The 25,291-nt window shown below is 57.0% G+C and overlaps 1 protein-coding gene across 6 annotated transcripts; it reads left to right on the top strand.

The window, feature by feature from the left end:
- The first annotated feature begins 742 nt into the window (after positions 1-742).
- On the top strand, positions 743-25,091 carry RIMS3 (regulating synaptic membrane exocytosis 3). Of its 6 annotated transcripts, XR_008508827.1 has the most exons (8): positions 8,050-8,468; positions 12,214-12,488; positions 14,019-14,160; positions 14,242-14,354; positions 15,360-15,461; positions 15,555-15,694; positions 16,522-17,732; positions 17,774-25,091. XR_008508827.1 is itself a non-coding variant. In XM_036396927.2 (7 exons), exons 2-7 carry the CDS (start codon positions 12,263-12,265, stop codon positions 16,732-16,734), a joined length of 936 nt encoding a protein of 311 aa, XP_036252820.1. In that variant the 5' UTR covers positions 743-988; positions 12,214-12,262; the 3' UTR covers positions 16,735-25,091. The 6 variants fall into 6 exon arrangements, 5 of the variants coding, with proteins under 5 accessions (XP_036252820.1, XP_036252823.1, XP_036252819.1 ...); XM_036396927.2 differs by lacking the exon at positions 8,050-8,468 and adding an exon at positions 743-988 and having other exon boundaries at positions 16,522-25,091; XM_036396930.2 differs by lacking the exon at positions 8,050-8,468 and adding an exon at positions 2,346-2,412 and having other exon boundaries at positions 16,522-25,091.
- The last annotated feature ends 200 nt before the right edge of the window (positions 25,092-25,291 follow it).

The following is a 25,291-nucleotide window of genomic DNA, read 5'->3' as shown; positions in this document are numbered from 1 at the left end:
CAAACCCAAAAGGGAAAGCAGGAGGTGCCGAGGAGCCGGCAAAGCTGAGCTCCTTAAGGAATTAAGAGACATTGGAGATGGGAGAGCTCTGATGGGATCTCAGGACAAGGCTGAGCTTTGGGGTTTGTCCACCCAGGGAGGCGATTCCCAGGAAATTGGTGCCACGCAGCCCCAGCCTGGAATCTGCAGCGCCAGAGCCTTCCCAGTGTGAGGTTGGTGATCCCAGAAAAACCAAAGGGAGCAAAAAACTTCCAACGGAACGGAGAACTCCAGTCACTCCAGCCACTCCTATCATCAAAAAGCAGCTGGGAAAAAAAATCCCACAGAGAATCTTTTAGGGACGTTGTTTTCATTATCTCTTCCCCCCGACAATGTGTTCCCAGGGGTGGCACTTCCTCCACAAAGCTGGAAATTTCATGAAATAGCCTTCCCTGCTGGGAGAATTCCAGCTGGTTTTCCAAACTCTTCCTCACCAAGGCCCCTCTGGACAACCTCCCTCCTCCCTGAGTTTGTTTATATGCTTTGAATCCCGTTAGGAAACCATCTCCCTCCTTCAGCGCTGGTTTATCCAAGTTTCCATATTTAGTTCTTTCAGCTATTCCTGTTCCTGAACCAGCTTTCCTGCTGCATCCCAGTTTTTCCCTCCAGCACAGGAGGGAATTATCCCTCATCCTCCCTGCACCAATGGATGCTTGCACTCACTGAGCCACCCCGATCCCAAATCTCTCCCCAGCCAGGCCCTAATCCCAGCACTGGGAATGCCCCGTGCAGCCCCAGGTGCTGCCCATGGGATGGGGAGCTGGGAATTGCGGGATTTTAGGGAGGGACAGAGTTAAAGGCGGTGAAGGAGGCTTTGCTCCTGGCACGTGGCTCCATGTCAGCCGGCAGAGGCAACGCAGGGAGAGGAGGAATTCACCCCGGAGGAATTCACCGGGAGCAGGGAGACGCTGCCTAGAGGGAAATCGGTGTTTGGATCCCGGCAGCCAAGGTGAGTCCAAGGGCAGTGCTGGAACCGCCGCCTCTGCGCCCAAACCTCCTCCCTCACCAGCATCCAGGGCACCCCAGTGTCCCCACGGTGTCCCCACGGTGTCCCCACGGTGTCCCCACGGTGTCCCCATGGCTGCTGCAGTGGGATTCCCAAAGCCCAGCTGAGCAGGATCAGCTGGGGGCTCCGGCTCCGAGGTCCCGGGGCTCTGGCTGGGGACCCTTGGGGTCCAGGGGACAGCAGGGAGGGGGTTGGCGACTGCTCTTGGGGTCCAGCTGGGACAGAAGGGGCAGGTGGCAGCTCCAGAGTCCAACTGGTGGCTGGAGGGCCCAGCTGGAGGGTTTTGAGCTGCAGCTGGGGGGGTCTGGGGTCTGGCTGGGGGCTTTGGGGTTTGTTTGACGGGTGTAGGGTTCAGTTGTTTGGTGTAGGGTCTGGCTGGGGGCTTTGGGGTTTGTTTGATGGGTGTAGGGTCCAGTTGTTTGGTGTAGGGTCTGGCTGGGGGCTTTGGGGTTTGTTTGATGGGTGTAGGGTCCAACTGGAGGCTCTTGGGGTCCCATTGATGGGTGTAGGCTCTGGCTGGGGGCTCTTGGGCTCCAATTAATGGGTGCAAAGTCCAATTGATGGGTGTAGGGTTCAACCTGAGGCTTTTGGGGTCCAGCTGATGGGTGTAGGGTCCAACTGGAGGCTCTTGGGGTTTGGTTAATGGGTGTAGGGTCCAGGTGATGGGTATAGGGTGCAGCTGGAGCCTTTTGGGGTTCAACTGATGGCTGTAGGGTCTGATCGAAGGGTGCAGACTCCATCTGGTACCTCTTGGGGTTCAATTGCTGGGTGTAGGGTCCATCTGGAGGCTCTTGGGGTTCAATTGCTGGGTGTAGGATCCCTCAGGTGGCTCTTGGGGTTCAATGTCTGGGTGTAGGATCCATCTGGTGGCTCTTGGGGTTCAATGTCTGGGTTTAGGATCCATCTGGTGGCTCCCAAGCTCTGGTTAATGGATCCATACTCCAGCTGAAGGCTGTAGGGTCCAGCTGGAGAATTTTGGGGTCCAGCTGGAGAATTTTGGGGTCCAGCTCCTGCCTGCAGGATCCACTTGAAGGCTGCAATGTCCATCTGGAGCCTCCTGGGGACCGGCCGCTCCTTCCATCACCCCTTAGCACCCACCTGATGGCTGCGCGCTCCTGCCGCTGCCCTTTGGCTTCCCCGGGGAGCTGCCGGTCCCGCTCCGCTCCGCTCCGCCCGGGCCGTCGGGGCCGGGCCCGGGGCTCCCCCGCCCGCCGCTCCCAGCAGCCCGCCGGGGCCGGGGGAGGAGCGGGCACGGGCGGCGGCGGCGGCGGCGGCAGCGGTGAGTGAGTGCCCGTGGGGCTCCGGGACAGCCGCGACAACCCCGCGGCCACCGGGGCCGCACCTGCCCCGGAGCATCCCCGGGGAAGGTGAATGAATTTGGGGATGGTGAATTTGGGGATGGTGAATTTGGGGATGGATGGTGAATTTGGGGATGGTGAATTTGGGGATGGTGAATTTGGGGATGCCCGGCGCCGTTGCGCTACCGGGGAGCAGCGGGATGGGAGCTCCGGGAGGAGGGAGGGAAGAAAACGAGGGGTCTCGACCCCCCCGTGGGGACAACACCGGGGTCCCCCCCATGCCCCACGGCACCCCTAAATCATCGCCCAGGCTCCGAGCCGCGATGCGAACCCCCCCCAAATTCATCGCTGCGCCGAAAACGGGGGAGCTGCGGCCGCGCTCCCCCCGTTCCCGAGGGCTCCCCGGGCCGCTTCCCCGGAGCCTCTCCCGGTGCGGGGCGGGCAGCGCTTCCCGGCCGGCGGCTCGGCACCGGGAGCGCCTTCCCGTGCCATCCATCATCCCGCTGAAAGCCCGTTGACGTCAAGCCCGTCCCGTGCACGCCGGTCCCAGCGCCGGGAAAACCGGGATAGGGACCGGGAGAAGCGGGGAGGGTCTGCCCCGGGGCATCGCACCGGGCTCAGCTCGTCCCGGGGCTTCCCGGCGGCTCCAGCCCGGGATTTGTGCGTGGATTTGCCTCTTCCTTCATCCAGAGCTTCCTCCGCCTTCCGTGGGGTTTGGGGCAGGTGCTGGGGTCGGTTCTGGAGGCAAAATTGTTCAGGAAGGGGCGAGGAGCAGTGAGACCATGCCCTGGGATGGGCAGAGCTCCTGTGCTGCTCCCTCGTGCCACAACCAGGGCGACAACAAGTGGGGACAGCCCGAGGGCAGCGTGGGCATCACCCTGGCACCCCGAGGGGCTCGGGGCTGGCTGGCCACAGGGTCCCCTCTGTGCCCCAAAAGGGTCCCCAGGGCCACTATGTGGGAGCTGGCAGTGAGGGTGGCCCCCACGGGAGGTGGTGGCTGTGAGGGGCTCTGAGGTGGGCAGTGCCCATTCCAAGGGTCTGAGGGGCTCTGTGGTGGGCAGTGCCCATTCCAGGGGTCTGAGGTGGGCAGTGCCCATTCCAGGGGTCTGAGGGGCTCTGTGGTGGGCAGTGCCCATTCCAGGGGTCTGAGGTGGGCAGTGCCCATTCCAGGGGTCTGAGGGGCTCTGAGGTGGGCAGTGCCCATTCCAGGGGTTTGATGGGGCTCTGTGGTGGGCAGTGCCCATTCCAGGGGTTTGAGGGGGGTCTGAGGTGGGCAGTGCCCATTCCAGGGGTCTGAGGGGCTCTGTGGTGGGCAGTGCCCATTCCAAGGGTCTGAGGGGCTCTTTGGTGGGCAGTGCCCATTCCAGGGGTTTGATGGGGCTCTGTGGTGGGCAGTGCCCACCCTCAGGGGTTTGATGGGTTCTGTGATGGTCATTGCCCACTCCCAGGGGTCTGGGACCCATGGGAAAGGGGCTTCCAAGGCTGAACCCCCATGTCAGGGTGCCCAGGGAGCACCCCAGGGCTGTGCTGCTTGTTTCCATTGTGAGCTGGGGGCGGGAGGCTGCGGATCCTCCGGGAGCACGGGATGGGCTTTGCTGCCAGGCACGGGAGCCTGGGGGTGTTCTTCCACCCCAGGGCAAGGGAGCACCTGCCCAAACCAGCCCTGGCTATTCCCAAACCACCCCTGGCTGATCTCCTGGCTATTCCCAAACCACCCCTGGCTGCATCCCCTGGCCATTCCCAAATTATCCCTGTTTATGTCCCCTGGCTGTTCCTAAACCATCCCTGGCTGCTCCCAAACCATTCCTGCCTGATCTCCTGGCTGCTCCCAGACCATCCTTGCCTGATGCCCTGACTTCTCCCAAACCATCCCTGCTTTCATCCCTGGCCATTTCCTAACCATCCCTGGTTTCATCCCCCAGCCATTCCCAAACCATCCCTGGTTTCATCCCCCAGCCATTCCCAAACCATCCCTGGTTTCATTCCCAAACCATCCCTGGTTTCATCCCCTGGCTGCTCCCAAGCTATCCCTGGTTTAATTCCCCAGCCATTCCCAAACCATGCCTGTTTTCACTCCCAAACCATCCCTGGTTTCATCCCTGGTTTCATTCCCAAACCATCCCTGGTTTCACTCCCAGACTATCCCTGGTTCCATCCCTGTTTTCACTCCCAAACCATCCCTGGCTGATCCCCTGGCTGCTCTCAGCTCTCCTCTCCAGCCCAGTTCTCCTGTGCCCGTTTCCTCCCGCACCGACGCCTCCCCAAGGCCACTCCCGCTGTGCTCACACCTCTCTCCCTCTGTTCCATCTCCCACCTCCCTTTGTGAGGCCAAACTCCTGCCACCTCCCACACTCCAGCCTCTCGCTTTGTCCCCATTCCAGCCTTTGTGGGACAGGGACAGAGGGTGACATTGCGGCAGCTTGGCCCCAAATCCGGGGGTGAATCCCCCCCTTCCATCCACCCCTGGAGCTCAGCTCTCCGTGGGCTCCCACTGCAGCACAGCCCTTTGGGGAGCCTCACACGGATACAAAATGCAGTTTAAGGTGATGAAAATCCCTAATTTTCCTGCTGATTAAAACTGGAGCTGTGTGACAGCAGCTCTTGGCGTCCCTGTCAAGGCACTTCAAATGTTTTGTCACATCTCCACGAGCAGGGAGAGAGCCTCAGTTAGGAATTATTGGGAAGGGATTGACAGCCCCACTCCTCCTGCTGCATGCTGGGATCAGGAGCTCCTTCCTCATCCTGGGATGCTCTGCTGGGGGCCTCTCCAGCCTCCTCATCCTTTCCACAGACAAAAAGACTCCTGGAGATGGAAGTTTCACTCCGAAAAGTGGGAACTGTGCAGATTTTAGTTGTTGGGTGGTGAAGCAACACCAGAGCTTTTGGCCTTGTCTTCTCACAAGTGCTCTGGGGCACAGCACCTTGCTGGGATCATCCCGTGTCCTTCATCCCATCCTTCTGCTCTTCCAGGGGTGCAGGAGCTGCTGCCACCCCCAGAGAGCCACCCCAGCTCCCCGTGCCACAGCGAGGGGCGTTTGCCGCAGGCTCTGCCCTCTCCTGGCATCGCTCCGGCTCCCAAAACTCTTCCCAAGTTTTCTTGCTGATCCCTGAAGAAGCTCGGGGATAATTGTGCAGCCTTAGCAGTTAAAAAAGCAACTTTTTCTGCAAACAAAGCTGCTCACCCCCGGCTCCTGCTGGGCTCGGGAGCCAGCTGGGATCTGTGAGATGGATGTGGCTGGGCAGGGAATGTCAGATCCAGCCAGGCTGTTGGCACATCCTGCTGCTGGATGTGGATTTGGGGATGTGGCCGGGTTTGGTGACCCATCCTGGAGCTGGTGGCTCATCCCTGGAGACCCCAGGAGCGCTGGGCAGGTGCCAGCGCGCGAGGGTGGCACCTGAGGGATTTCAGGATCCAGAGCTCCCGGAAGGCACAGGCATATTTGCCAATGTGGAACGGGGAGGACCAGGGCGATCTGCTGGGTGCTGCTGGAAGGAAATCAGATGTTCCCTGCTGGTAGGAGCAGCAGAAAGCCAGAGCTGAGAGCAGCCCTTCCCCTGGAGGAAGCAGCTCCATGAAATATTGATGGGATTCACACACAGCAGCCGAGCCGTGCGAGCTGCATTGCAGAGCTCGGAGCCGGAAAGGCAGCGGCAGCCGGAACGGGAAAAGCTCCTCTCCCCCTTCCCTCTGTGCCAGGCACATCAGCCCCAGCCTGGCACGGCCCCGCCAGCCCTCAGTGCCACCAGGACAAGGGGCAGGATCTGACTGGGGCCATCCCATTCCAAACCCATCCCAGGTTTCTTGCATCCCCACAGAGCTGCCCCAGTTTTTGGGGCTACGTGGCTGCAGCGTCCCACTGGCCACAGTGCCAGCTCCTGTGTGTCCCCAGCCAGGTCCTGCTCCGTCCCCAGCTGCCCGTGGTGGCCACGGCCAGCACCAAGGTGCCACCAGAGCAGATTATCCATGCTCTGGATTATCTCCAGGATGGGTTGGACCATCGGGAATGGCCGGTGCTTGCCGCAGTGTCCCCGTGGCTCTGGTGGCCAGTTGGGCTCAGTGGACGCTGGCTGTCCCCCAGCCTGGCCCTGCTGGGTGGCTTTTGCTCCTCGGATTCCTTGATGTTGCCAAGGAAACGCTGGGATTCAGCACAGATCTGATTTAACCGGGCGCGGACGTCACGCAGGGACACGGGGGACAGGGACAGCGTGGCCAGGGCGCAGCTTCTGCTGTCCTGCACCCCTTCCCCACCAGGAAGGGCTCCAGCATGGATGGCCTGGAATTCCACACCTGTCCCACCTTCCCAGTGGAAGATGGGCACAAAGTGGGAGCAGGAGGACTCTGTGTCCCACTGGTTCCCCATGGAGGATCCCACTGGATCCTCCTGGAGCTGTGGCATCCGGAGGTGGACACATCCTCTGGGAATGAGCATGGAAAGGGAATTGCCATGACCAAGGTCTGTTTGGACACAGCAGGACTCAGGAAGATTCCCATGGGACATTTCTCCTGTGTCGCTCCTGCCTGGAGATCCCATGCTGGGTTGTGGCTCCCAGCCTGGATCCCAGTGATGCTCCCAGTCTGGATCCCAGTGGTGCTCCCAACCTGGATCCCAGTGGTGCTCCCAGCCTGGATCCCAGTGATGCTCCCAACCTGGGTCCCACTGGTGCTCCCAGCCTGGATCCCAGTGGTGCTCCCAGCCTGGATCCCAGTGGTGCTCCCAGTCTGGATCCCAGTGGTGCTCCCAGCCTGGATCCCAGTGATGCTCCCAGCCTGGATCCCAGTGATGCTCCCAGCCTGGATCCCAGTGATGCTCCCAGCCTGGATTCCAGTGGTGCTCCCAGCCTGGATCCCAGTGGTGCTCCCAGTCTGGATCCCAGTGGTGCTCCCAGTGCACAGCCCCATCCAAACTTCCCAACTTTTCCAAGGAATGGAGCACATTTGCACCCATCCTTTAATTTTAAGCTGATGCAGCAATAACGCTGCACCTGCAGCAAATCCCAGCCAGGACAGAACTTTGCTAACCTGCCTGAGCCAGGAGAAGCTGAATTCCAGGACCTGGAGTTCCTCCCAAATTCCCAGCTCACGTGCACCCAATTATAGCCCTTGTTGGGCAATTAAAATTATACAAGCAGCTGCCTATCAAAGCTGAAGCAATTAATTAGAATGAAATACTTTTAGGGGAAATAAGCCTTGCCTTATTCCCAAATTCCTGCAGGAGCAGGTGTGTGGGAGCTGGGATGCTGCAGCTTGTCCTGGTGTGCTGTTGCCTAGACAGGGCCTTGGGGTGGCAGCTCTGGCAACCTTTTTATTCCCAAAAAAAGCTGATTTTAGGACCTACCTGTTCCAGACATGCACAGTTTTCAGTGCTTTCTTTCCAGGCTCGAGGCAGCCCCAGCCTCACAAGGACAGGAAGAACCTCCTGCCCCAGTGCCAGGGTTTTTTTACAGCCCCGTTTTTCCCTTGGTGGTTTTGAGGGAGCAAACAGCTCCTAAAATCCCTCTGCCTCCTTCCCTGGCAAGGCAGCACTCCCAGCCACCCCCACCGTGCTCATTTAGCACCTTCCTCCTCCTCCTCCTCCTCCTTTCCCACCTGTGTGGGGGCACCTGCAGGGCTGTTCCCTCCTTCTCCAGAGCTTTTCCCAAGGCACCCACTTTTCCCATCAATATTTTGCCCCTCATTCCTGTTTCTGTGCCATATTTGGGGCCAGCACTGCCTCCCAGCCCCAGGCTGTCCCTTCCCACATTTGCAGCCCCCCTGGCACTGCCCAGTCACCTGCGGCCTCCTGTCCTGCCTTGAGCCCCACTTTTCCCATCCCTGCCCTCTGTAGGGATCATGGGGGGGTCATCAGCTCCCTGAATCCCAGCCCAGGGATGCTCCCAGCCCATCCCACCCCGCTGGACCACTGTGGCCCTGCTCGGGGCTGGGAGGAGAACTGGGTCAGCCGTGTAACCATGGAGATGCTGAGGGAGATGCTGAAGCAGCGCCAGCACAGCCCCGGCTCTCCAGAACCCTGGAAAGCTTCACCCGCCCTGGCACCCTCCGGATCCGGCCGGGATGGGGCTGGGAAGCTGAGCCGAGCCTCCTCCTCCTCCTCCTCCTCCTCCTCCTCTTCCCCGGCGCAGGGCCGGTAAGACGCCTCCATCTCTTATTTTCTTTTCATATTTTTTTGGGGTGCCACCAGCGGGGAGGGGCAGAGCTCGGCCCCCGCCATCCGCACGCAACAGGGATCCCGATTTTCCTGCCGCTTGCGCTCATCCGCCGGGGATGCTCCAGCCATGACACGGCTCCCGGCGCTGTCCGCGGGCTCCGTGCATCCCTCGGGCTCGCCGGGGAACTCCCCGGGGCTGCCGGTGCTCGTTGTCTCCCGCAAGGACGGAGCGCGGTGGCGGTGAGCGCTGCGGGGGCTGCGGCGCTGCCCCGGGAGCTCGGAGCGCGGTTCCCATGGAGCGGGCTGGATGCGGCGTCACGGGGATGGCTCCGAGCATCCCTGGATCGGGAGCCGGGGAATAAATACACGGAGGGCAAGGAGAAATGGGTGTTCGAGGGGAAAGCTCTGCGGTTCCTGACTCCCCCCGCGCTGCCGGGAAGGGGGAGCCGGGGCAGGGACAGAGCGGGCTGAGGGGGCTGTGGTGGCATCAGGGGTGCTGTGGTGGCATCAGGGGTGCCGTGGCCAAGCCAGAGATGCTGTGGCCATGCTGAGGATGCTGTGGTGGCATCAAGGGTGCTGTGGTGGCATCAAGGGTGCTGTGGTGATACTGAGGATGCCTTGGCCATGCCGAGGGTGCTGTGGTGGTACCAAGGGTGCTGTGGCCATGCCAGAGATTCTGTGGCGGTGCTGAGGATGCTGTGGTGGCACCAAGGATGCTGTGATTGTACCAAGTATGCTGTAACTGTGCCAAGGGTGCTGTGGTGGCATCAGGGGTGCCGTGGTGGCATCAGGGGTGCTGTGGCCATGCCAGAGATTCTGTGGCCGTGCTGAGGATGCTGTGGTGGCACCAAGGATGCTGTGGTGGCATCAGTGATGCTGTAGCCATGCTGAGGGCACTGTGGCCATACTGAGGATGCTGTGGTGGTGCTGAGGATGCTGTGGTGGCACCAAGGATGCTGTGGCCGTGCTGACAGCACTGTGGTAGTGCTGAGGGCACTGTGGTGATACTGAGGATGCCATGACCATACTGAGGTTGCTGTGGCCATGCTGAGGGCACTGTGGTGGTGCTCAGGATGCTGTGGCCATGCCAAAGATGTTGTGAGGATGCTGTGGCCACACTGAGGATGCTGTGGCCGTACTGAGGGTGCTGTGGCCACACTGAGGGTGCTGTGGCCATACTGAGGGTGCTGTGGCCATACTGAGGATGCTGTGGCCGTACTGAGGGTGCTGTGGCCGTACTGAGGGTGCTGTGGCCATACTGAGGGTGCTGTGGCCATACTGAGGGTGCTGTGGCCCTGCCAAGGATGCTGTGGCCGTACCAAGGCCAGCTCAGCTGTGACAGCCACAGTCTCCAGCACTCAATCTCCAGCCCAGCTCGTATCAGCACCAGGCACCCCTGAACCCCCCACCCAGCACCCACTCTGGGCAGAAACAGATTGTGCAGGGAGATACGGGGTAAAATCACGGGCAGGGGAAAGCAAATCCTCCCTTCAGGCTGAGGAGCTGCTCGGCTTCCTTTGCAGTGGATTATCCCTGTGTGTGTTGCATTGGAAATGATCCCATTAGCGCTCTGCTCTCCTGATCTAATTTGCTCCCACCAGAGCCTGGTGCTCTCTGGGCGGCTGGAGTAGCCGGTGGGGAACAGCAGCAGGAGCCCTGTGTGCCCTCCTGGGCTGGGTTGTCACAGGGATTTCTCACCTGGAGCGTGGAGGGGCCTGGGCTGGGCCTGGCTGAGCCCTCGTGCAGAGGGATTTGTGTTTGCTCAGGCACAGCCTAAGCCAGGATTGCTGGTGGGGAAACTGAGGCATGGGGAAGTGTTTGGGATCCATTCCCTGTGTCAGGTGCAGCCTAAGGGAAAACTCAGGGACTGCAGCAGGTTTGGAGCCTGAGAGTGGTGGGTGGCATTGGGAAGTGCCACCCCAAAGGTCCCCAGGGCAGCAGATCAGCCCTGACCCCTGGACATCAGCACGGGGCTGTGATGGGGCAGATCCAGAGCTGGGATTGCACCTGGTGCCAATGGCTCCATCCCTCTGGAGCTGGGATACATCCCACACCGACAGCTTTATCCAAGGGGATCCATCCCTCTGGAGCTGGGATACATCCCATAGTGATGGCTTTATCCAAGGGGATCCATCCCTCTGGAGCTGGGATACATCCCATAGTGATGGCTTTATCCAAGGGATCCATCCCTCTGGAGCTGGGATACATCCCACACCAATGCCTTTATCCCAGAGGATCCACCCCTCTGGAGCTGGGATACATCCCACACCCATGGCTTTATCCAAGGCCTCCATCCCTCTGGAGCTGGGGGGTCAGTGCTGAGCCCCCCAGGCACCAGGAGTGGGGGCAAGGCCGTGGGTCAATGCCTGGGCAGAGCCAGGAGGGAAAACCCCAGCCAGGAGGGAGCTAATTAATGATATTAATGGTATTAATGACTAATCACCCTCTCCGCCCTGCCATTGATAAATCCGCGAGTTCACCAGTGCTGGAGCTGATCCCACAGCTCCTGCCAGGTCTCATCCATGATTCCCATCAGGTCTCATCCCAGCAGAGCCCCCACCCTGCCCCACTCCCCATCCCTCTCTCCTGAAAGGGAAACATTTTTCCAGGCGCTGCCTCCATCCATTATCACAAAGTGGCTTCACTTGGCCTGCAGTTAATAATTCACCTTTCCCTGGAAGATGGATGCTCCATCCTGCTGGAGTTTAAATATTCATGGCCAAGGGAAGGCAGCAGGGCCGTGTGGGAGCTCTGCCATCCACCCCTAGTGCTCCCATCCAGGGATTCCCATCCCATCACCTGGAGATGTGCAGATGTGGAGATGTTTGGAGAAGGGGGTGTGCAGGGAAAACTTGGCTGGATGTGATTTTGGGTGTCCTCAGGGATGGATGGGGCTGTACCCAAGGGACCCCTCACCCCTGGCTGGGCAGGCTGGTGGCACTCAGAGCCTTCTGCTCATCCAGGTGTCTCCTGGATGTTGGGAGTGTCTGGGTCCTGCAGGGAGCTGAGGCAGGGCTGGATGTTCACCCCAGGGTTCCTGACCCCTCCCTGTTGCTCTCATAGGTGGGGGAAAAAATCTTGGAATATACTGAGATTAAAGGAACCCACAAGAATAATTCAGTCCAACCCCAGGTCCTGCACAGACACCCTAAAATCCCACCTTGGGCATCCCTGGGAGTGGTATCCAAATGCTCCTGGAGCTCTGGCATCCTTGGGAATGCTCCTGAGGGAGCCTGGGGAGTTCCCTTCCTGCTGCTCCCATGGGTGGGGGAAAAAATCTTGGGATATACTGAGATTAAAGAAACCTACAAAGATCATCCAATCCAACCCCAGGTCCTGCACAGACACCCCAAAATCCCATCCTTTGGCATCCTTGGGAATGCTCCTGAGGGAGTTCCCTTCCTGCTGCTCCCATGTGTGGGGGGAAAAAATCCTTGGAATATACTGAGATTAAAGGAACCCACAAGGATCCCCCAGTCCAACCCCTGGCCCTGCACAGACACCCTAAAATCCCACCCTGTGCATCCCTGGAGCTCTGGCAGCCTCGGGAATGCTCCTGAGGGAGCCTGGGGAGTTCCCAGCGGGAAAACATTTCCCTAATTTCCACCTCTCCGTGGGTTGTGCCACCTGAACTTCTTGGCTCTTTTAACCCTTCGATGGCACCACCCATCCCCATGGGGACAATGCCACAACCGCTGTGAACGTCCCCAACTTGTCCCCGCAGCTGATCCCGGGCAGCAGAGCCGGTGCCGGTGCCGGCGGGCGCGCTGACCATGTTCAACGGGGATGCCAGCTCCTCATCCGCCAGGAATGTGGTGCGCAGCTCCAGCATCAGCGGCGAGATGTACAGCCTGGAGAAGAGCGCGCGCGGCAGCGCCGACTCCGTCTCCGTCACCGTCACCGCCAGCAAGAAGCGACGCTCCAGCCTGGGCGCCAAGATGGTGGCCATCGTGGGGCTGTCCCAGTGGAGCAAGAGCACCCTGCAGCTCAACCAGACCGGTGAGAGGCCACCCTGATCCTGTTCTTGGGGTTTGAGGCGGCCGCCAGGCAGGATTTGGTGGCCCGCGTGCGATGGAGGGGTCTAAAAATGGCGCCTGAGAAAATGGCGCCTGAAAGCTACGTCCAAAAAATGGCGCCCCGAAAAAATGGCACCTGAAAATGACACCCAAAAAAACTACACCCAAAAATGTGACCTAACAAAAAATGACCCTGCAGCTCAACCAGACCGGTGAGAGGCCGCCCTGATCCTGTTCTTGGGGTTTGAGGCGGCCGCCAGGCAGGATTTGGTTGCCCGCGTGCGATGGAGGCGTCTAAAAATGGCGCCTGAGAAATGGCACCCAAAAATTACACCCCAAAAATGGCACCTAAATACCTTATATTATAAAAAGGCATATTATATAATATTTAATATATATTATATGTATTATATTATATATAATACGTATAATATTACATAGAATATATTGCATGTATACTATATTATATAATATATGCATATTATATATTGTATATTGTATATTATATATTGTCTATTATATATCATATATGTATAATGTAAATATATATAATATAGTATAATATGTATATAATAATTATATTATTATATAATTATAATTATATACATTATATAATTCTAACAGCTTCAATCACTCCCCAGTTAATTTTTCCCTCAATTTTAAGGCAGTTCCAGGGAGCTGCCAGGACCGGGCAAACCCTTGCGTGGGGACAGCCCTGAACGAGCAGGACAAAGCTGGCAATGCCACCACTCACACATGGTCACACAGCGGGGCCTGGGGACAGTGCCAGGGGTGGCCGCTCGTGCCACCCTCCTCCTCCTCCTGCTGCCATCTGCCACCACCAGGGACACGTGGCGGGGAGCGGGGTGGAGGAAAGGGGACATCAGGTGGTGTTGGGGCTGTGCCCACACCTGTGGCACTGCGGATTGTCCCCTCTGGCATGGGGACAGGGATTTTGGAAGCCCAGGGGACATCAGGCAGCGTTGGTGCTGTGGCATTGCAGGTTGTCCCCTCTGGTATGGGGACAGGGATTTTGGAGGACAAGGGGATGGAGAAAGGGGACATCGGGAGGCTCTGACATCGTGGATTGCTGTCCCCTCTGGCATGGGGACAGGGGCACAGGGAGGGTGGACAAAGGGGACATCAGGAGCGTTGTGGCTGTGGCATTGTGGGTGCCTGTCCCCTCTGGCACGGGGACTTTGGAGGCCAATGGACGGTGCCAGCTCTTGTGGGGTGAGCGGGGCAGGTCTCAGTTGCAGAGGGGACCCTCAGCCATCCAAAACTGGGACAGAGTGAGGCTGTGGCAGATGGAGTGGGGACACGGGGACATGGGGACACAGAGCCAGCCCCTGGCTCTCCTCTCCTGCCGCACCGGGGTGTGTCCGTGCAGGATCCCGTGGGGATTCACCCAGGGAACGGCGCACAACTCCCTGGAATGATGGAAACCAGGAAGGCAGGAAGGCAGGGAAGGGCTGGGGGCAGGAGCTGGAGCTGATCCCGTCTCCAATTCCAGAGGGCGGCCCCAAAAAGCTGCGCAGCACCATCCGCAGGAGCACCGAGACCGGCATCGCCGTGGAGATGAGGACCAGGGTGACCCGGCAGGGCAGCCGGGAGTCCACGGACGGCAGCACCAACAGCAACAGCTCCGACGGCACGTAAGGAACGGGGCAGGCATCGGGAGGGGAGCCGGGGACCCCTCCCGGCAGAGGGGGATGCTCCATGAAAATCTCTTGCAGGTTCATCTTCCCCACCACGCGGCTGGGAGCCGAGAGCCAGTTCAGCGATTTCCTCGACGGGCTGGGGCCGGGGCAGCTCGTGGGGCGGCAGACCCTGGCGACGCCCCCGATGGGTGAGCAGGGGAGGCTCCGGAGGGAGGGAAGAGGGGAAAAGGCCGCGTGTTTATTCCAAGAGGCCGCGTGTTTCTCCCCAGGGCTCCATCCCAGCCCATCCCGGGATGCTTGGGGATGCTCTGCCCCATGCAGGGGAGCAGGGCTCAGGGCAGGGCATCCCTGGGAAGCAGCGGCTCTGCCTTTTCCCGGGGCTTCCTCGTCCCTGGGCTTCCTTTTCCAGCATCCTGGAGCCAAACCCTCCCCTCTGTCCCCTCTTTTCCCTCTGAAATCCCAAATGGGGATCAAAAGTTGCACCCCAAGTGTGAATTCCCAGCCAGCGGCAGCAGCTGGGGACACATCCCAAGGTGACCCCTGATCTGCCTGGGCTGGAGATGCTGGGAATGGCAAGAGCTGCCTGGTGTCCCCAGTCCTGTCCCCTCTGTCCCTGTGGTACTGGGAGCTGGTCCTGAGTAAATCCCAGAAGGAGCGAGGTTCAGGGAAGTTCAGGGAAGGGAAGGGAAGGGCAAGGGGAAGGGAAAGGGGAAAGGAAAAAGGGAAAGGGAAAGGGGAAATGGAAATGGGAAAGGGAAAGGGGAAAGGGAAAGGGAAAGGGGAAGGGAAAGGGAAAAGGGAAAGGGAAAGGGGAAATGGGAAAGGGAGAGGTGTGGTTGGACCCCTCAGAATTCCTGGCCCCTGATCCCTCCTGTCCCAGCCTCTCATTTTCCTGGGGATCACCTGGCCCGGGAAAATCCCAGCCTTATTCCCACCATGAGGGATAAAATGCCAGTGACAGGGATGGAGCTATGGGGAGGGAGGAGGGGCTCCCACCCAGATCTCTGCAAGCTCCTTCCCATCCACTGAGCCCCCAATTCCGAGCAAACCAGGCATCCAGTGGGACTCCGTGTGTGCAGATGGCCTCTTTGGGATCTGCTCTGTTCCCAGTGGTGATGGGGACACGGGGCTGTGGCTGTCCCCAGGGGAGGGGACCATCAGGCACGGCCCTGAAGGCGTGTCCCCCCTTGCAGGCGATGTCCACGTGGGCATGGCTGACCGCAACGGGCAGCTCGAGGTGGACGTGATCCAGGCCCGGGGGCTCATCCCGAAGATGGGCTCCAAGTGCATCCCTGGTAGGTGGCTGTGGAGGGAGGGGGTGGCTGCCGTGCTGGGATCATCCCAGGATCCTGCTCCACGTCCCTGCTTGTCCCTGTCTCCCACGGCAGCCACCTATGTGAAGGTTTACCTGCTGGAGAACGGCGTCTGCCTGGCCAAGAAGAAGACCAAGGTGGTGAAGAAAACCTGTGACCCCTCGTACCAGCAGCCCCTGCTCTTCGAGGAGAGTCCCCAGGGCAAAGTCCTGCAGGTAGGCAGGGACACCTTCCCCTGTCCCAGGTGGCTCTGAGCCCCATCCAGCCTTTCCTTGGACACTGCCAGGGATGGGAAAGGGAAAGGGAAAGGGAAAGGGAAAAGGGAAGGGGGAAAGGGAAAGGGAAATGGGAAAGGCTGTCCAGGGATGGGACAGCCGCAGCTTCTGTGGGCTGCGATGCCCTCCTTGGAGCTGGGACCTTCTCCTTGAGGTCTGGGTGCCCTTCTTGGGGTCTGGAATGCCCTGCCTGGGGTTGGGATGTTCTCCTTGAGGTTTGGAATGTTCTCCTCAAGGTCTGGGATGCCTTGCTTAGGGTTGGGATGTTCTCCTTGAGGTCTGGAATGACCTCTTTGGGATCTGGAATGCCCTCCTTGAGGTCTGGGATGTTCTCCTCAAAGTCTGGAATGCCTCGCTTAAGGTTGGGATGCTCTCCTTGGGGCTGGGATGTTCTCCTTGAGGTCTGGAGTGATCTCCTTGAGGTTGGGATGCTCTCCTTGGGGTTGGGATGTTCTTCTTGAGGTCCAGGATGTTTTCCTGGAGGTCTGGAATGCCCTGCTTGGGGTTGGGATTGTTTCCTCAAGTTTGGGATGTTTTCCTCAGGGTTGGGATGCTCTCCTCGAGGTTGGGGTGCCCTCTTTGGGATCTGGGATGCCCCGTGCCAGGAGCTCCCGACCCTCACAGGGTGAGAGGAGCAATTCCAGGGATCCCCAGAGCCCTTCCTGCCGTCCCTCAGACCTTCCCCAGCCCGACACCAGCAGGGATTTCCCATCTGGGCATGGATTTCCCCACAACTCCCAGCTCCATCACCCGTTCCCTGCCCGCAGGTGATCGTCTGGGGCGATTACGGGCGCATGGACCACAAGTGCTTCATGGGGATGGCCCAGATCATCCTGGAGGAGCTGGATCTCTCCAGCGCCGTCTCGGGCTGGTACAAACTCTTCCCAACCTCCTCCCTGGCCGACTCCAGCATCGGACCCCTGACCCGCCGCCTCTCCCAGTCCTCCCTGGAGAGCTCCACCAGCCCCTCCTGCCCGTAGAGGCTGGGATGGGCAAGGAGACATCCAAGGAGACCTTGCAGAACTGGTCATGGAGAGCTGTAAATATCCTTCTTTTTATTTTATTTTTTTTCCCCTTTTTTTTTTAAATTAATTTTCAATCTCCTTCCCCCACAAAAAATCTGCCCTGGACGCCCTCCCTGGGAAGGGAGAGGGAGCAAGGACTGGGTGTGAGGCAGGGGGGAAGGAGAGGTGAAAATTCCCCCCAAGGGCTGCGACTGCCACCGAGCCCAGACTGTTCCCAGACCTCGTCCTGGGAGCTCCCAGCTCTCCCCCAACCCTGCTGGGAGCAGCCCAGCCTGGCTGAGGACGAGGTTCCTTTTTCCTGCCTCGGGGTTGGGATGGTTTCCTCAAGTTTGGGATGCTCTCCTCGAGGTTGGGAATGGCCTCTTTGGGATCTGGAATGCCCTCCCTGAGGTCTCCCTTTCCCTGCCTCCCAGGAAAAGGTGGCTTTCCAAGGGGAAAAACCCCACCGAACTCAGAACAGATCCAACTCAGCACTATTTTTTTGTTTTCCAAGGAATGTAGCATCTTCTCTTATGTAGCTTTGCCACGTGCTAACAACACATTCACTGCAATACCCAAGAGAACTCCGGATGGACCGGGAACATCTGCCAGTCTCATCCCGTTTGGTCGCTTTCCCAGCACTTTTGGTGGCCATTTCCCTGCCTTTTTTTTTTTTTTTAAATTTTTTTTTCCCCCAATTTTTGGGTTTTTTTTGGGTTTTTCCCGGGAGCATGTAGCCTGTGACCATTGCCAAAGCAAGAGGGGACAGGGAAAGGGGCGCTGGGCTCCCCTTGGTGTCCACTGGGCTTCTCCTCGTGTCCGGCCAAAACCAGACCCAAAGGACAAACTCTGGGAATGCCTCGTGGGAGGAGGGAGAAGGCGACACGACGGAGCAGGAACACCAGGATCCTGGTGGATCGGCTGCCTCCCAGCCCCCTCCTTCCCAGCCGGAGGGCTGGCACGTTCTCCTCGAGGTCTGGAATGTCCTCCTTGGAGCTGGGATGTTCTCCTCGAGGTCTGGAATGCTCTCCTTGGAGCTGGGATGTTCTCCATGGAGCCGGAATGTTCTCCCTGGAGCTGGGATGTCCTCCTTGAGGCCTGGAACGCTCTCCTCGGATCTCGGATGCCCTCCTTGAGGTCTGGCTGTCCCTCCTTGGGGTCTGGGAAACCCCTGCTCGGGGTTGGGATGCTTTCCTCGAGGTCTGGAATGCTCTCCTCGAGGCTGGCATTCCCTCCTCAGGGGCCGGGATACCCCTTCTTGGGGTCTGGAATATCCTCCTTGGAGTAGGATGCCGTGCTTAAAGGCTGGGATTCCCTCCTCAGGGGTTGGGATACCCTCCCTGAGGGCTGGGATGACCTTCCCAGGATCTTGGATCCCCTCCTGGAGATGCCCTCCTTGGAGCTGGGATCTCCTCCTCCGCCTCCTCCAGACCAGGCTGTCCTCCTCAAGCTGTGGGATTCCCTTCCCAAGCTGTGGGATTCCCTTCCCAAGCTCTGGGATTCCCTTCCTGGGCTCTGGGATTTCCTTCCCAAGTTCTGGGACTCCCAAGCTCCGGGATTCCCAAGTTCTGAGATTCCCAGGTCCTGGGATTCCCTTCCCGGGCTCCAGCACGCTCCCCTCGAGGTCTGGGACATCCTTGGGGTTGGGACACCCTTCTGGAGATCTGGGATGCCCTCCTGGATATTTGAATTCCAAGCAGGAGCGGAATCCAAGCCTGGTTCTCTCCAGGGGGACATCTCAAGAGCAGCTCTGGAATTCGGGGGGCAGACGGAGGAGCTCCTTAGCGGGGTGAGCGTTTTTGGGGGGTTTTTTTTGTTCGTTTTGTTTGTTTTTCCAAGCAGCATTTTGGTTCCCTCCGATGGGATCCAGTTCTTGTAGCAAACCCGGGAATTAACGGAAGCTTTTTTTGAAGGTGCCTATTGAAATTTGCTGAAATTACTCAGGGGTGACACCACTAGAAACTCTTGGTTTCTTCATCAAATATTCCTAAATCCAATGACTGTCCTGAAGGATCAGTTCCCAAGAGAGAAGGAACAAAATCCCGACAACACCAAAAGTTGAGGAGACTGGAAGAGGACAAGAGGTTCATGGGGAATTTCACGGGGCTGGCTCTGACCTTCAGTCTTCACCACAAAGCACCCCACAGCAAGGCTGGGGGTTTTTATAGGATTATTTCTTGGCAAAACGCAGAATTCCACGATGCACAGAGCACAACAAACCCACCTGGGCTTCTCCTGGTGGCGCCGGGAATGAAGAACCAGCTCAGCCACAGCAGAACAAACCCAAACCCGAAGGAAAAGACTGTTGGGATGAAGCTGTTCCCTCCACAAACCCAGCCCCAAACCTGGGGTCCATAAAACCAAACGTGGGAGTCCTCAACCCCAACGCTGGGGTCCGCAAGTCCAAATCTGGGGGATTGTACATCCAGTCCCAGGGGTCCACAAACCCAAACCTGAGGGTTCACAAATCCAAGCCTTGAGGTCCACGACCCCAATTCTGGGGTGGCGTAACCCCAAATCTGGGGGCTCAAAAACCCAAACTTGGTGTCCCACAACCTCAAATCTGGGGTTCCACCCACCCAAATCTGGAGGTCCACAACCCCAAACTTGGGGGTTCACAAATCCAGATCTGGGCAATCATAAATCCAAACCTGAGGGTTCACAAATCTAAACCTTGGGGTCCACAAGCCCCAAACCAGGGGCTTCACCAACCCAAACCTGGGGTTCCATAACCCCAAAGTTCCACAACCCCAAATCTTGGGGTCCACAAGCCCCAAACCAGGGGCTCCACCGGCCCAAACCTGGGGTTCCATAACCCCAAAGTTCCACAACCCCAAATCTTGGGGTCCACAAATCCCCAAACTTGGGGGTCTACAAACCAGATCTGCAGGTCTACAAATAAATCCCCAAACTCTGGGGCCTCCAAACCCACACTTGGGGTTCCACAGCCCCAAACCCGTGGCCAGCAGGACTCTGTGCTGTGGCCAATCCACCCGGCGCTGCCACAGCTTTGGTGCCATCGTGAAGGGGACTCGGAGCTGCTGCTGTGACTTTGCCAACTCCAAACCACCCAGAAGGGAATTGTCTGGATCCTGCTGAGCTGGGATGGGGAAAAGTTCATCCTTTCCCCCCCGTGAAGGATGAAGGATGAAATCCTCCTCAGAGGAGGAGCGTGGGCTGCGATTCCCGGATGGAGATCTCTGGGAATGTGGGAGATCCTGGATCTCTGGTGGTTTGGGCAATAAACTCAGCGCCCTGAGCCCTGAGACAGGAGCAGACAACGGCTTGGACTCGATGTTCCCTCCTGAGCACGGAGCAATTCCATGAGGCCAGCATGGAATCACAGCAAGCAGAATTCCAAGAGGCTCAACCTGCGCCAGATTTTTGACTCTCCACGAGGGAAAGCGTCCCAAAATGAGAAGCTTTCTGCTCCTCCAAGCTGCTGCTCTTCCCTCTGGCTTCACCAACTCGATTCTGACGGGAAAAACTCCAGCTCTGCCGCGGTGGGATCATCCCGGGCACGGAGCAGGAGCGTGGGCAGAGCAGGGAGCTGAGCAGGGACCTTGTGCTGCTGGCGTGGGCACAGCTTCCCACCCCCCTCCGCATTCCCGCATTCCCTGCTCCGTCCCGGCTGCCAGGAACATCCCAGGAACATCCCACGGCCCTGCCTGATGGGAGCAGGGGCGGGGGAATCAGCAGAGCGCGGCCACCGGGGCCAGCACGGGCTTCGCTGGCTTCCTGCTGGAAAAATGACGGTGAAAATCCACATGGGAATGAGGAGAACCCAAAGATTTTCGTGAGGATGAGCTGGGGATGACTTGAGGGAGCCACCGTGCACTCCCCAGGGCCAGCACAAGCATCCCTGGCTTTCTGCAGTGAAATTCCACCTGGGAGTGAGGAAAACCCAAAGGTTTTGGCTTGTGAGGATGAGTTGGGGGAGCCACCATGTGTTCCCCAGGGCCAGCACAAGCATCCCTGGCTTTCTGCTGGAAGAATCCCAGTGAAATTCCGCCTGGGAGTGAGGAAAACCCAAAGGTTTTGGCTCGTGAGTTGGGGGTGACAAGGACAAAGTGCAGCCCTCCATGGGAGAGGTTCCTCCTGCTCCTGGAGAAGTGGGAACGCCATGAAATGACACCAAAATCCAGGAAAACGTTCCCTCCTTCCCTTCCATTCCCCCAGGAGCTGCCGCTCGCCCCCCAGCAGGAATGACCCACCTCAAACTGGAGTGGGAAACCCAGACTGGGGCAGAAGCCAGGACTGGGCCACGCTGGGGTTGCAACATCAGCTTCTCGTTTCTCAACCCCCAGGAGCTCGTGTCAGATGTTTTCCTTCCTCAAACAAGGAGAAAAACACGGCCAAGACGCCCAGAAATCCCAAACTGAGCCCCGTGCCAGCTCCTGAGGAAGGGAACTCCATCCCAGGATGAATTCCTGCACTCCAAGGTTGGACTTTTGTTGTTTTTCTGGGGGAATATTTTCTCAGAAAGGGCATTTTTTGATGTGCAATTTGATTTTGCAAAATTCCCTGGAAGGAATTTTGGGTTTGATGGTTTTCTCTGTTTTCTATCGAGAAAAGAAATCCGAATCACTGGATTTGCCAGAGATTTTTTTTTTTTTCCTAGAAAGAGGAATTAATATGGAATTACATCAGTTTTGCAGCACATTTCACACCCAGCCCCCAGCAGAGAGGAGCAGCCCCCACCTGACACTGCCAGAACTGAAATCCAAACCCCCAGCTGGGATCACGAGGATGGACTTGACAAAAAAACCCAAAAAAACCTTGGAATGATGCTGGAACATCCCCTGGAAGCTGACAAAACTCACACAAAGCACAGAGAACACTCCGAGATTCCAGGCCTGAGTTATCCCTGCTCTGGAACGGACCAGATTTGCCAAAGTCCAGGGAAAATTTCCAAGAAATTGGGATCAGCCAGAATGCAGCTGCTGTTTCATCACCATCAGGGCGCGCTGAAAAACCTGGGAGAGGAGGTTTGGGTGGGAGTTTTCCCAAAATCCAGTGGAATCCAGCACCAATTCCCTGAATCCACTGCCACAGAGCACCAGAAAGGGGAGGGAGGAAAAATCCTCTCCACCTTTCCCAGCTCTGCCAACCTTTCCTCCAGGAGCTCCCAGCTCCTGCTTCCACCCAGACCAGGAATTCCTCAGGAATGGGATCAGAATTCCCTTGGCTGACAGGGAATCTCTTCTGTTCACTGCCTGACGCCACAGCTTGGGAAATCCAGCCTGGATCCCACCATTCCCACCTGGACTCACAAATCCCACCCAGCAGGGCAGGAAGGATTTTTTTCCCTCCCACGAAAAACTGCACCAGGGATGTTTTTCCAGGTGGAAAATGTTTTTTTCCAGTTGACTTTCTGGATGGATGGGGAAATGCCTGGATGTGGGAACCTCTGGATTGGTTTGGAAAATACCAGAATTGTGCAGATCAAGGACCAGCGGGCTGAACCCAACCTGGATGTGTTTTTCCTCATGGATGGGAAGAGCTCTCCCTGCTTTCCCTGGGGATTTCATGGCTGCAGATGGATCTGGAGAATTCCCAGCAGGGTTTGCATCCTGCTGTGCCAAGGCCTTTCCCAATGTTCCAGCTGGAAGTCTTCCCTCTGCTCCACAGGTCCCAGGCTGGTTTGGGTGGGAAAGACTTTAAAATCCATCAAATTCCAGCCCCTCAGAGGCTGCTCCAAGCCCCATCCTGGGACACTTCCATGGACAGGCCAGGATTTTTTTTTTTCATGGAGAAACCCCCTCCCAATCCTTGGCTGGTTGGTTAAAGGTATGAAAATCACTTTTAGGAGTTGAAAAACTGCAGGAAAGACTTTTTAGGGAAAAAAAAAAAAAAAAAAAAAAAGAAGAAAAAGCATCCCAAACAACAGGGTTGGAATTTTGGGGGTCACTCCGTGACCGGGTGGGAGAATCAAACCCGCTCACCTGAGGAAGATTTTGGGTTGAAAAAGACACAGAAAAGTGTCCAAGTGTTGGTCTGGGTGACTGAGGAACCTCCACGTTGTGGGACCCCTGAGCATCCCTCAGGAACACCGGGATGGACTCCAGGGATGCAGGAGATCCCAGTGCTCCCCCAGGGCCTGGAGCTCCGGTTGTTGCTATACCTCATCCTTTCCTTTTCCTTGGATCCTTCCCTTTTCCCACTTTTTCCATTCCTTTAGGACCCAGAGCTTGTGCACTCGGCCACATCCAGGGTTTTTATTTTTGTTTTGGTTTTTGTTTTGGTTTGGTTTTTTTTTGTTGTTGTTTCTGTTTCCCTGTGGAATGAAAAGCAATCCATGATTGGGGTGGGCAACTCCCAGCCCTGCTCCCTTTGGGATTTGAGCCCAGGGCAAGGGAATCCCGGGGCTGGAGGGATGATCCAGAGGGATCCCTGTGCCCCTTCTCCACCTTCCCTGTCCAGCAGCCCCTCCAGGGCTGCCCTGAGCCCCCCAAAACCTTCCCAGGGGTGGGCGAGGGGCTCGACTCCAAAATCCAGCGCTGCTCCCGCCCCTGGGAGGGGCACAAAGCCCTGTCCAAAGCCCTTGGAGGGGCACAAATCCCTCTCCAAAGTCATTGGAGGGGCACAAATCCCTCTCCAAAGCCCTTGGAAGGGGCAGAAATCCTTTTCCAAAGCCCTTGAAAGGGCACAAAGCCCTTGGATGGGCACAAATTCCTCTCCAAAGCATTTGGAAGGGGCACAAATCCCTCTCCAAAGGCCTTGGAAGGGCACAAATCCCTTTCCAAATCCTTTTCCAACGCCCTTTGAAGGGCACAAATCCTTTTCCAGAGCCCTTGGAAGGGCACAAATCCTTTTCCAGAGCCCTTGGAAGGGCACAAATTCCTTTCCAAAGCATTTGGAAGGGCACAAATCCCTTTCCAACGCCCTTGGAAGGGCACAAATCCCTTTCCAACGCCCTTGGAAGGGCACAAATCCCTTTCCAAATCCCTCTCCAAAGCCCTTGGAAGGGCACAAATCCCACCCCAGGGAATTTCCCAAAGGAATTCCCGGTCCCAAGGGGGAGCCCCTGAATGTTCAGAGCACTTTGAAGTTGGTGGCCTTGTTTTCTTAAAGGGCTTTGATCTTTTCACGAAAAGAGAGAATCTTCCCCATCCCATCATCATCCTCCTCCTCTTCCTCCTCCTCCCCAGCTCGGAATTCACCCCTGGAATGTTCAGGATGATCCAGGACTCTGGAATCTGTCATTAATCCCTCAAGTTTACACCCAAAAAAGGGGAAAAGAAAGTTGGGAATTTCTCCTGGAATTCAGGTTGGCAGCAGCACCAGGGAAATCAAAGCAAAGGGGAAAAACCCCGATGGGCTTTTGGGAGTGGGCAAAGTGGAGTTTGGGAATGTTTATCCCATGCAAAAATTCTGGATTTCCATTCCAAATGGAGGGATTTTATCCAGAATAAGGAAACTTTCAACCCAGATTCCCCCTAAAAGGTTTGAGGGGGAAAAAAATGCTGGAATTTCAGGCTGGTTTGGATCCACTGAAAATAAAATAAAAAGGGAATAAAAGGGTGGGAATGATGAGGGATTAAAGGCAAGGAGATGCTCCCAGAGCTCTGCCAGAAATTCCAAACCCTTGGAAGCTGAGGCTGAAAGGAGGGACAGGGGTGAAAAGTGCAAAACCCCACAAGGATTTGAAAATTCTTCACATTTTAGCCTCAAATCCCCCAAAATTTGCATGGAAAGGGATCACCAGGAAAGGGGGGGAAGCGTCAGAGCTTAATTAACCACGAGTTAATTGGCACTGAATGAGAAGGTGGCAGCTGAGGGGGGAGGGAGAGCCAGGGGAGGATTTCCCTTGGATATTTCAGGGTTTCTGGGATGGGAGCAGATTTTAGGATTTCTGGGAGCATCATTTAACAATTTATGCTAAACTGGGTTTAATGACAGATTCCTCCCATTCCACAACCCCACCCTCCCCAAAAATCACCGGGCAGGGGGGACCTGGAGCATCCTTGGAGCCCCAGCCCCACATCCAAGAGCAGGGGACGGGTTTGGGATGGCGACAGAAAAGTGGGAATATTTCCAAAAACGAGCAAATGGAATTTTCTACCTGTGTCCTGTCCCGTTTTCTATGTGTGTGTGTGGTCCTTTCTTAAATGTCAAACTCTTGTATTTTTGTGGTTTCTATCTGCGGGACTGACGGCTCCGAGGGCGCACGTTGTTTTGTAAAATATTCCTGACATTTTCCTCCCCCCCCAAAAAAAAAAACTACACAAAAAAAAGAGGGAGGAAAAGCTGAATTATTCACCTTTTAATTGGCTTTGCATGTACAGTATTGGGGCAGCAAGTGGAGATGATTAAAGCCAGCTTGAAAACTTTTTGCTTGTGCTTGGGTTGAGTTTTTTCCCCCAAAAAATAATAATAAAAAATAAAAATCTCATGGATGCTCTGGGAAAGAGGGGAATGGAATAAATATCTTTTTTTTTTTTTTTCCCCTGGAAAAAGCAGGAAAGAAATCCCATAATGAATAAAAGACCCCAAAACCTCCCTGGTTCCCAAATCCCCTCCAGCTTCCCAG

Source organism: Molothrus ater, chromosome 24, assembly GCF_012460135.2.
Source record: "Molothrus ater isolate BHLD 08-10-18 breed brown headed cowbird chromosome 24, BPBGC_Mater_1.1, whole genome shotgun sequence".
NCBI classification, from domain to species: domain Eukaryota; kingdom Metazoa; phylum Chordata; class Aves; order Passeriformes; family Icteridae; genus Molothrus; species Molothrus ater.
Note: the sequence above shows the minus strand (reverse complement) of the source record. Positions and strands in the feature narration are given on the sequence as shown.

Bases quoted from the DNA above. Each gene is read 5' to 3' on its own strand.
- RIMS3 (XM_036396927.2), top strand. From the start codon at position 12,263: ATGTTCAACGGGGATGCCAGCTCCTCATCCGCCAGGAATGTGGTGCGC. The intron at 12,489-14,018 runs GTGAGAGGCCAC...CTCCAATTCCAG, and splicing joins CCTGCAGCTCAACCAGACCG to AGGGCGGCCCCAAAAAGCTG. The intron at 15,462-15,554 runs GTAGGTGGCTGT...CTCCCACGGCAG, and splicing joins GGGCTCCAAGTGCATCCCTG to CCACCTATGTGAAGGTTTAC.